The following is a 12,116-nucleotide window of genomic DNA, read 5'->3' on the forward strand; positions in this document are numbered from 1 at the left end:
TTTACATCTAATTAATTACCCTTTTTAAAAAGAATACAAGAAATTGAGAATGGTCCAGAAATTTCCCGATACATCTCTTTGAATTCTGACTCCTTTCTGAACCCCTAATCCATATTTCAGCCCCACTTGGATGGTCTTCAGGCATCTCAAACTCAGCATGTCCGAAAGCAAATTCCTCATCTTCTTTCTCAGCCCTCACCTATGCTTGTTCATGTAGTTTGGAACGTACTTCCCAGCTCCAGTCATTGTGATCTCCCACCCCTCTTCCTCTTCCCATGTAGCAAGTCAGCTGCCTCCTCCTATTAAGTCTCCCTGTCAAATGACTGCCTGTACCACACTCCGTGCCAGAGCCTCTGCCTTGATTCATTCCTTTGTAAGCCCTCCCAAGCCAATTCTACAATATAAAGTTTCTAATCAGAGCTAGCATACATGGTCCTTCTTAATTCATACCTAGCACTAGCCCCAGCCCTATAGCTACTTTCACTCATCCTCCCACAACTATACCAGCCTTTGAACAGGCCATCTCTGCCTTCTCTGCCTTCTCTGCCAAGCAAGCATTGCTTCACTATTTAAGACGTGGCAGAAATGTTGCTTTATTTGTGGAATGTTTTCTAATTCCACTAGTCTACTTAGTTATGCTCTTCTCTGTGTCCTCAAAGCTGTCACCTGTGCCTCTGTTACACAGGATAATTATCTGCTTGTCTTTCTTTCTCTTTTGAAACTATGATTGCATCAAGGACAGGACTGGGCCTTGATCATATATTTCTAGCAATTAATCAAGTTCCTGGTACCTAGCAGGAATCCAGATGTTTGTTGAATGATGAATCAACTGAACTTATGCCCTGGGATATGGTAATAATGTGTTCTAAGTAACTGAGGCACTTAGCCACAAACAGGAAATATCTAATAGCACATGGCTTGAGTAGATGTTAGGGGATCGCCTTTTACCCCTAAACCTGTGCTCTATTGGAAATGTTATTCCTTAAAGGGAAAAACAAATTCCTCTGAACCCTACAGAGTTAAGGCTCTATCATGAGCCTAGATCGCATTAAGAAACAAAAATTAAGCTTGGGAGATTTGTTTGAGGTGGACCATTGGGCCCTTCTCCTTAGTGCTTTCTATTCTGTACTCCTCCAGGTGCATTACTAGTCTCTCTTACCTTCCTTCTCTCTGACCCCTTACACATGTTTATGATCAGATATACTTTTCTTTAGTGTTTCTTTTTTTTATTAACAGCCTTCTCTGATTGATGTCAGAATTTTCACTATTACCACCCAAACAGTCTCAACCCTTATTGTCCTTTCCCCTTAAGACTGGTGACAGGACATCGTAGTTCTTCCCCTTCTAAATGATGCCAAAGAGCTCTGTTGTCATAAGCAATGAAGCCTATTACTCTTTTAATAACCACTCCTGCCAGCCTAGATTTGGGGCTGACTGTTCTGTGTTGCCCCTACAGAAGGCAGCTGAAATTCTCAATGATCCCAGCCTGTGTACAGACAAAACAGAAAAGCCCGAGTGATCTGCCAGAACAGATTCTCTCCTCTGCTGGCCATGCTGCAGGGCAGCCAACCAGAGCACTAAGGGTCAGTGGTGAGCTGAAGGCCAGCACTGAGAGCAGCCCCAGGTGTTTAGTCTGATATTTAGTTCTTCCAGGTGAGGTCAGGGACGGAAGCCGCATGTGCCCAAAGAGAGTATGAGCCAAAGTGAAGGCAAATCCTCCTCTTAAAATTGAGTGAAATAAATTTATCATGTGACATGATGGCAGCTTTTGCTAAATAAGGAGATTTGGGGTTGGGGTTCTCCTGAAGTGGAAAATAGTAAAAATATTAATAGTAAAAAGATAAAAGCCCGCTGTGAAAATTAGCCGTAGATTGAGAAGTAGTTCCTCATCAGCATACAAAATATTCACGATATTGTAAGTGAATGGAATTTGCTTTTTTCCTTCTGTTCCATTATACACTTATTTCGTGTGCTGATTTTAAAAATTATGGCACCAAGTGTTCTTCTGTGGGGATTAATCTATCGCTCTTTGACATTCTTTGGACACCAGAAGATTTGGAAGAGCTTTGATGTCCTTTTTTATAATAGAGCCTTGGGAATCACTTATGAAAGATTTATGTTGATAGGGTGTTAGAATCCTTGAGAACCTAATTTTATGCCTTCCTAACTAAAAATTTAGAAGTTTAGTTTTAATCATACGATTAATTCAATGCTTTAATTTCCTTCATCTCATGCTTACTGGATCAATAACTGTTTAAGCAAGATTAAGTCTACAGTTAGCCCCACCCCTAATACCCACTACTAAGTGCCCATGCCTTTGTCTAGGTAGTTTTGTTCACAACCTCTCAACATTTACCAGTCCAGTAGCACCAGGTCTGGAAGCAGCAGAAGTGCTAAATTAAGTCAAGATGGTAAAGTTAGAACTTCAAGTGGTTTGGGAGCCAGAGCCTTATGAAAGTGACAATGGAATGTGATCGTGAGGAGCTATGGAGGGCACCCTATGGTGGTTGAAATAAGACCTGCATGCCAGTGCCGCTGGTTGGGTGAGCTTTGGTCTGTCTTGATGTGGAGGCTGTGGTGCCTGTTCCCTGCCAGAGGGCTGGAGAGCTGGCAGCAGTCAGGGGGAGAAACAGGAGCCAAGGAGGAAGAATGACCCCCTGAGATTGAGGGGCGATATGGTATGGCTATTTATTGTCCCAACTTGGAACTTGGACACGATAATGTCTTGAGAGGACTGTGATTGAGTCCTTGAGATAGATACCAAAAGGAAAAATAATATATGATTGGCTCTTCTTCGTTCAGCCACTTCTCCCTGGCCTCACTTCTCCATACCCAACCCTGGCATTACTTTGTATATCTGGATGCCAACACCAGTGTCTATATATCTATAGATCTAGGTATATAGATAGACCAAATCACATATTGAAACAACAGCTAAAGAATGCTTGGAAGTAGATGCCCGTGCCCTTTCCCAGTCCTACTTAGAATCTGTTTTAACCTAAAGTTATGGAGGCAGACTTGAAGGGAGACATCCCCAACCTTGCTAAAATGTAAGTACGAAAGGCACAAATTGGATGGATATTGATGATGTTGTTTCTATTGTGACATCATCCATAGACTCCTAGTGTCTTTGCTTTGCTTCCCTATAGTGATCACAACATAAATTACTTGTCTTGTTTGACTTCCTTGTTCACCAAAGTTGAGCAGATTGTGGCCGTTTTCAACGCTTCTACCAGACAAAAAGCTTGGGACCATTTCTCGAAAGCCCAGCGCAAGAACATAGACATTTGGCGAAAGCATTCTGAGGTTGGTGATTTTATTATTACTTTTTAACCACCATCACACAGCTGGATTGGCAGAGAATAGCGTGGCTGCAGCCATGATGGTTTCTGTTACAGTGGGCAGTCTGCCTGCCATTGTCTGGTCTCACTGTCAGCTCCAAATGCAGCTGAGATTTGTTCCTTGTCCAAAAAAGCAGCTGACTTAACACTTATGAGAACAGAGTGTTTTTCTCCCCTGCTATGGGAGAAAATAATTTTCCCCATTCATAGTAAAGATCTCAGAAGTAAACCAAGACACTTTGCCTAGCAAATTATTTTGAAGAAAAGTGTAACTTACAATAGAAAGCTGACTTTTAAATACAGAGGGTTTTTTTTTTTTTTAGTGTTCTACGTGATGCTGACAGTTTGCTCTTTGGACAAGTACAACTTTCTGTCCATATTTTCTCATCATAATCCCCTATGCTAGCCAGTAAGTCCTATTACACTTCTCCCCAGAGCCAATGTTGTAAGGGGAGTAAATATCTAGGCCAGCTGGGTCCACCCATCGGCATTCATGCATGTGTGAAGTGTGAGTATCTACCCCCAAGAGAACAGTCTAGAACTTGACCTAGTCACCTAGAAGGACCAAAATGTGTCATTAGTCATTGGTCGTCCAGCTGTTATTTTTAACTCCACAGAGTAGTGTACCCTTTGAACCTGTACTTTAAAAGTAAGTATACTGTCTTTGCTTCTTTTTTGTTTATGAAAGAATGTTTTTCATTTGGATGCCTCTCCATCTCTAGCATGTTAATATTAAAGTTCTCTAAATGATATTCCCCTCTTTCAAAATTCCAAACTTATGGAAGGTAAGGTTTATTTATTAATGATTTTGGCTCACACTTGTAAAATAAGTATTTTATATATATAGAGTTTAAGGAACCACAGAGTACTATGATATCAATCATTTGGGTAGCATTTTAAGTGCCCATTAGCTAATACTAAATTACAGTTGAATACCAATAGCACTAGATGTAACATCCACATGAATACCAAATGAATTCTTTATTATCACTGTTATTATGGTGAATACCGAATGACTTCACAATAATGTGACACTTAAAATGCTAGTGCAATTTATTGTTAAGAAGGACACTTTTTATTTTGTTCACTAATGCCTAAGGTGGTGGGTGACTGATACAGTTCTGTTTTTCTGTTCAGGATTATGAGTAAGGAAGAGGTGGGATTTCTGTCTAATTTTTCAGGGGCCAGAAAAATGAAGGATGCTTTCCTGATGTTCTCCCTGACTCTGACCTAAGACCCAGGTCCAGGTTGATTTTCAGGATTAAAAAAGAGTCCTCTGTTTGTGATACAGTATACAAACTGAGGGTTATGAAAATACAAATTGGAGTCCATAAATGATGATTCAGATTTGGGAATGATCAGTCTGTGAATTGTTTATTTCTTCACATAAAAACCAAACATGATTAAAAGGAGTGTTGAGAGACAGGCTGGTGGCCTGATAATAAACCTGAGCATAAAAAGGCCATCATTAGAATGTGTCAGCAAATGTCACTTACTGATCTGAATCACGCTTCCCACCACATCTGTCTCAACTTTTCACCTTTGCTTAGCCCTGCCTCCTCCCGTGGGTACAGTGGGGAGCAGGATGTGTGAACGCTTCCATGCAGGTCTAAGGAAGCCTGCTTGCTTTGCTTGGTACTAGGAGGCAGAAGTGATGCTCTAGAGGGACAGATGGAGTGCAACTGTCAAAGGTGCTCCTGTGAAGGGTGTTTATGCCTTCCTGCTACTCTTCCCACCTCTTTGATATATGTTAGGACACAGAATTCTAAATTAGCTGTGATTTTCTCTCCCGCATGTCACTTAATTGATTAAATACCAGTTGGTAATTTAACATTGTGGATGATTTCTCAGTTGCGTATAAGCTTGATAATTGGCTTGATTTTTTCCCACATTCCAATGTACAGCATCTGTTAATTATCTGCAACACCTCTACAGATTTATTAGAGTGTACTAGTGATTTAATGCTGAACCAGAGGCACCCTGTGGAAACACCCTCAGCTTTTTTTTTTCCTCAATTTTTTTTTCATTTCCACCACCCTTTCCCACAAGAACAACTACCATATGACAGTGTGTCATTAATCGCAAGGACTAAACAACAGGCCCTTTCAGCCTCATTTATTCTTTCCACCTGACTTTTCCTTGTTTCAAGTGTTTTCAGGCCACCTCTTTGGGAATTGGGCTCTTTGTCAGTAGAAAAATTAGCTGTCCACAGCCTAAAAATTTCCCCACTAATCACATGTGACACCCGCCTCCAATGCCTGATGGTGTTATTTAAGATGGAATTGGCACCTCTTTCTTCTGGGTGGCATAATCAAATAAGGAAGCCTTGTCTGCCGTCCCTCTGGCCTCTTAGATCTGCCCTGTGATTGGTGCCCCTGACCCCACCCCAGACCTTGTCTCTCTGCTTTCCCCCTTCCCTGTCTTCTGCACGGGTGATTCCCAGGGTACATAGTTGATCATTCAAATGCTGTTAGCAATAAATAATTTCTTCTCCATCATGCTATAGTTAAAATCTGTGAGCTAAGGAGAGTAAAGAATTGAGAGAACCCATAACATGAAGTGATATCTGCATGTCCATCAAATGGGCACTGGAACCATGTTTAAAGTCATACCACTAATAAATTAGGTGTAGTAATTTACTTTTATTGTTACTCATATGTTTATTGATCATAAAATGAAATTATTGTAACTTTGACTTTTATTTAGAGACTTTACAGAGGGAAAAAGAATAAGGGAGCCTTTCCCGTTTTAAGTATTTCTGAAGACAGTACATGTAAGAGAACAGAATGAATAAGGAAGGATTCACAAATATGTAATATACAGCTTGATACAAAATAATATAAATATTTAGCAAAAGTGATTACAGTGTCCTGATTTTAGGCACAGTAGTAAGAAATTTACTATATAATTCTTTACTCTTTACAATGAGTTTTCACAAATGCTGTTGCATTCAGACAGCTTTGTATTGTTATTCCTCATTTGTGAGTGAATAGACAAAGTCTCAAATAAATTAAATAACTTGATTGTAGTCACTCCCCTAATAAGTGGAGAAAGTAAGATGTGATCTTAAGATCTGTGGCTCTAAACGTGATGCTAAAGCAACAATTACAACAAAAACAATAACCCCTACATGACCATGTGCAGCACAAAAGAAAAGGCATCTGTTTGTGTTTTATTCCCTAACATCTTACTAATTTTAAATTTAGTTATCTGGATGGTGTATGTGTGCTTATATTTGTGCATATGTGATCACACATGTGCACATACGCACATGCAGGGGCACCATGTTTGCATGAGAAATAATAATTTCCAGCATTATCAACTTAGCAAACCAGGTGTCTGGCATGATACTAAGTATTGTACATGCATTAACTCATTCATCCTCAAAACTATTTTTATCATAATATTCCAGGGAGCAATTTAGTTTAATAGAGATGAAGAATTCTTTCTAATGTCACACACAGTGGGTGAGTGGTAGAACAGTCCTTTTTAAAATTCCACTGTTAATGTTCCTAACCATAAGTTCTAGGTCCATACTGTACATATGCCAGCCATGTAACAGATATTTTTATGTAGTCTTTGCAGCTCTGCTAGGTGGATGTTATTATCCCCTTAGTAGAAACGAGGAAATTGAGACTCAAGAGAGATTAAATAATTTGCTAAAGAGCCCTTAATTAGTCATAGGTGAGCAGGGATTAATCTCAGCCTGACCTTGGTCTATCCTCTACCCCATACCCTCCAGAACCTCCTTTAGGTTAGGTGAGGCTATATTTGGGAGATAAAACCTTTGGATTCTAAATGTTAATATGTCAGTTATATACACCCAAAGACCATTGGGGAAAGTCATATGTGTCTATGACTCTGACATTTGGGTATCCTCTACTTGCAGGAGCTCCGGAATGCTCAAAGTGAGCAGCTCATGGGCATCCGCCGCGAAGAAGAAATGGAAATGTCTGATGATGAGAATTGTGACAGCCCTACAAAAAAAATGAGAGTCGATGAATCAGGTAATGCCAATAACTGCCACAGACCCATGAGGTATCATAATGATCTTCCAAATCTCAGATGGGGAGTAAGTATTGGGAAATGGCCCTATAACTCACTTTTATTTGAATTATACTAAACTTTCATCTTTGAGTGACTCTGCTTTTTATTAATAGAACTTTAAACTCCTTCTTAGGAACAGAGTGATTTAAATTGCTCCAGTTGTTTCTCCATATGTAGATCTGGGACCATTATGCTTTTTTTCAGGGATATTTGCCTGTTTCCATAAAAATCCTTTTCCAGAGCATGGCAGCCACAGCTGATGCTAAAATACGGATAAAATTTGGTTTTAGTCAGTGTACTTCTTACATGGGAATTGTTTAATCCCCCTGAAGAAGCTTTCTAGCTTCTGAGCCAAGATGCTGGAGAATTAGACTTCTTTTCGCATAAATCTTCTTTCACCTAACCTGTATGTAAAAAGCTGGCCCCATCTGGTATCAAGCTAGGGTTGTCATTCCTTGGGTTGTAAAAAGAAGGGAAGCTTAGAGAGAATCTTGCTTGGTGTGCTTTGTCTAATGGGAGATGCTAATTTAAAACACTCTCATTGAATTATATATAAATCCATTGGTATTGTAAAAGCAGGCAAGGGAAAAGCTCATTCAGAACATGAGACACCAAGGAAGACTGCTTGTCTGAGTGGAAAGGTATTGTCTAAAGGACCTAGGAAGAACCGTAATTGCCATGATTGCCAAAAAAGAAAATGACAGAGATGGTATAGATTTGATCTGTCTCCTCGTGTACAAGTGAATAAAACACACATTCGTTACAGACTCTTTAACAGAAAGATTGCAGGTGATTAGAAATCAAGGATCTTTGTTAATTTATTAAGAGGCCAAAATCAAGATTCCAAAAGGATCAGGTCACCAAGACGGCAAAGTGGTCAGGATGTTCTGTTTCTCTGGGGCTGTAGAAGAGAATGTCAGGAGTGCGAGTGGCGATCATAAGAAAAAGCTCCTGCATACAGGCATATATAGAAAGGGCTTTAATTTCCTTAAAGTAGTGGTTCTCAGTCCAGTAGCATCAGCATCATCTAGGAACTTACTAGAAATGTAAGTTAGCGGGCCCTACCCAAGACCTACTGAATCAAAAACTTTTAGTGAGTACAGGGGTGTGGGCAAGTGAAATCCAGCAGTCTGTGATTTAAGCCCTATGGGAAATTCTGATGCATGCCAAAGTTTGAGTACCACTGCCTTAGAAGCTTTCCCTTTCACCCTCAAATTCCATTCATTTTAATCTTCCAGAAGTTAAGCGTACAAGCCAGCACTATGCCACTATATTCTGAAGCCATATGTCCTTTGTCTGAAAAATGAACCGAGCACTTATGTGTCAATGATGTATGTCTCCTACTAAGCCCATGTCAGATTCCTCAGGACTGCTTTACTCTCGGGTTTGTTTATTTGAGGAGACCACCTTCCTCACAAGATTTCTATTCTCCCAACCTTCACATAGCAAAAGAAGGGAATCAAGGATTTGTGTGTTTCTTAAATTCAACGAGATCTTCAAATAAAGAAATACATTTTTTTGTCAAAAGCGCTTTCATCCTTTGTGAAGCTTCTGGATGAGGGGCAAGTTGACATGAAACTTGGATGCTTAATATCCTGACAAGGTAGGTGTAGGAGAAAAGAGCTGCATCAGTCAGAAGTTCTGATTTGAACCTGTGGCTTTTTGTTTGTTTTGGTGATGTTTCTTTTTAAATAGCTTGTCAGCTTCCCCAGTAAGAATTGTATATAATTTCATAGTCTGCTTAGCATAGGACCAGAATAATGATGACTCTGAACAGTGCGCTCACTGATGAGGTATTGCAACACGTACATGCCTATAGGATTGGGGCTGGCCAATCCCCCGACACCTCTCTTGGTTTATTCAGTAGGCATCTGATGAGATCATGAAGTAGGGCCTGAACTTTCAAAACACTTTTACCAGTCTGGTTACTTGATCAGCGGAATTAATGAGCAAAGAGCAGGGCATGTTGTGTACCAGGTTCTGAGGGAAGAGATGAAAGAACTGGAGTTCAAATGCCAGGCCCTGAGGAGTTCAGAGTCTTTTCATACTTTTCAAAATGAGATGGACCAGAGATCATGGCATGTGGTTTCTGAAGAAAGGACAAGGCTGATTAAAGGGAAAGGAAGGCAACTAACCTTTTTTATTCCACGGGGGCCCTGAAGATCTGGCCCAGAGGCAGGCAGTTGTCTTCCTTTCAGCCCTGCTTATTTGGGGACACAGCCTGACAGCAAGAATTCCCATCTGGTCTTTTGTTCAAACCTCAGACAAATCCCTGCTAACCGTTGCTTGAAGGGGAAGGATGGAGGCTATAGCCCGAGGGAAACACCTTCCAGTGGCATCTCCTTAGGTGACACATCACTTGTTTTTAGGTACACATTTGCACCTGCCAGTCACCTACATAGAAGCAGTCCTCTCGAAATGTAGCACTCTAATTCACTAACAGGGAATTGCCAGTGCTGAAATGGAATTCAATTCTCCATCCTTTAAGGAATCCCTTGCCAATTTCCTCTCTGCTGCAACAGTGGGATTTTGCCCCAGACCTCCCGGGTAGTGGCTGACCCAGGAATTCTTGGAAATTCCAGAAGAGAATATCCTTCAATTGTCACCTCCCTGTGCCATCTTTGGTCCCCCAGGGCCAGCCTTGCTTGTCATCTCCATACTCAGACAAAAACTACCCTGAAATGGGTTTTATTTTGGGGGGCAGGGAGGAGATGGAAAGAATTGACTTGTTTGGTGTTTAGAAATGACTTGTTTGGTGTTTAGAAAAGGCATAATTTATTGTGTAAGGACTTGTGTGATAACTTGGGTTTACTTTTTAAAAAAAATAATCAAAATGTTTCAATATATCTTTGCTGTTTTGGATATGAAGAATATTTCATTGTACTTTTGCTTTTTACCGCATATAATAATTTGCAATATGTCTTTAGCTATAATTCTCCAATACCTACAATAGAATTCTGGGTGGGGTGTTCACTCTTCTTCATCAATTGAATCTTAAAGAGGAAAAGGAGTTCACTGGAGCAAAACTAAGATGCTGATAAAAATGAAAATCAATTTTGTTAATAAATTTGAAAATGATGACAGATTTATTGAAGCATTCATTCAAGAAGATCAGCATCCTGCTCTAAAGCCTGTGAAGATAATTTTTGATAAAAATTCGAATTTATTTTTGTTTAGTCTGCCTCCTACTGAAATGAAGCCAAACTTTAAAATCCAGATCTGTTCTTCCTTTTTCTCTTTCTGTCTCTCCTCCTCCTTCCCTCTCTCTGCCTCTCTCCTACTCCCTTACCCTTTTCCACTCCCTTCCTCCCTCCAGGCTGACTCTGCTGGGCAGGGTAGTATTCACAAGAAATTTAAAAGGAGAAAGGAAAGAGGAAGTCTGTCCTAGATTGTAGGGCCTCAGATGACAAAACCCTATACGTTGTAGTATTGTGAGAGTTAATGAGTCCATGCGTGTAAGGCACTTCTGACCTCACTTAGAGTGTTGAGCATCTAGTAAATACTCAGTAAGTGTCAACTCTGCTTGTTATCTTCCTCATCCTCCAACACCCAGCCCTGAGCTTTTCCCCAGTAAGTACTCAATAAAAGTCTGTGGACTTCAATTCATATTCCCCTTCTTCTGATGTAAATGTTTTTGATGCCTTTGTCCCAGAAGTTGATAGGAAGATGATAACCCTGAGAGCATTTGTTCTGAATAAATTGAAATGGCAAGTATAAAGAGGCATGTTCAAACAAAATGTAGAACTTTATACACACAAAATTCAGTGCCACATGGTGAACAGGCCATGGCCCAGAGAGCTATAGTCTGGCATTGTTTTGATTTCTACATTTTGTACGTTCAAGGTGCTGTGGACCCTGGGCACAGAGAGTTAGATACAGGGCACCCTGTCCTGCAGGGTGTTTTAAGTTAAAAAAGTGTAATTCTAATGTTAGGTATGTCCTAAAGCCAGTAAATAAAAAAAAATTAGTATAAACCACAATGAACATCACTACATAGTGTGTATACTTCACCCACTATTTGATGAGTGTACTTTGAACACAAATTTTAGAAGAGTGAAACTAAAAAGTCCCTTGCTCAATAGACAATCATTATACCATTCCATAAAACACAAACAAATGTTTCTGAATTTTAACAACATTTCATTTAAACTCTGAGCTCTTTATAGAAGCAGATGCTCTTAATTACGAAGAATGTCTTCTGAGTTGTCAATTTTTCATGAAAATTCACCATAACACAGGTACAAAGGAATCTTTTTTTTAACTTCACTAAGAAGTCAAACAAGGACTTTCCAAATCTTTCAGCCACTAAATCAAATTAGGAACTCATAATTAGATTCGGTTGGAACTAGCAGTATCAGCCTGTCTGAATAGTTACATATGTAGCTGGAAGCTTTACATTAAAATAATACTGATAAATACTAATAGGGCTCTCTCTGACCATCCCATTGATTTCTTTGAATAGCAGGACAACCTATTTTCTTCTGATTAAGTATTTTCTGCGTGGTAGTGCTTCTGAAAGATCCTTAAAAATGCCCGTCAGGAGAGTATAATCAGGCACAGTCTTGACAAGAGGCTCACTGCTACCGCATCACTGGCCTGGGCACAGATGAAGGAGCGGGTTACTGAATACCAGACAGGGTGCGGCAGCTGACTGAAGGGGCCAACTGAAAAGGGCTTTGTCATTCACAGCTGGTAGAAACTTACTTTTAGGAAGCACTGAATGTAACC

At 40.0% G+C, this 12,116-nt stretch overlaps 1 protein-coding gene across 9 annotated transcripts in view; it reads left to right on the forward strand.

Annotated features, from left to right (window-relative positions):
- The window catches only part of ENOX1 (ecto-NOX disulfide-thiol exchanger 1), a 619,238-nt gene that overhangs the window by 471,462 nt on the left and 135,660 nt on the right, over positions 1-12,116 (forward strand). For all 9 annotated transcript variants that reach the window (XM_037741175.1, XM_037741173.1, XM_017536114.2 and 6 more), the window contains 2 exons: positions 3,200-3,306; positions 7,231-7,348. In XM_037741175.1, the coding sequence (XP_037597103.1) occupies positions 3,200-3,306; positions 7,231-7,348 (225 nt within the window). The remainder of the gene's footprint in view (positions 1-3,199; positions 3,307-7,230; positions 7,349-12,116) is intronic.

The sequence above is a fragment of the Cebus imitator genome, unplaced genomic scaffold, assembly GCF_001604975.1.
Source record: "Cebus imitator isolate Cc_AM_T3 unplaced genomic scaffold, Cebus_imitator-1.0 Scaffold96, whole genome shotgun sequence".
Taxonomy (NCBI): Eukaryota; Metazoa; Chordata; class Mammalia; order Primates; family Cebidae; genus Cebus; species Cebus imitator.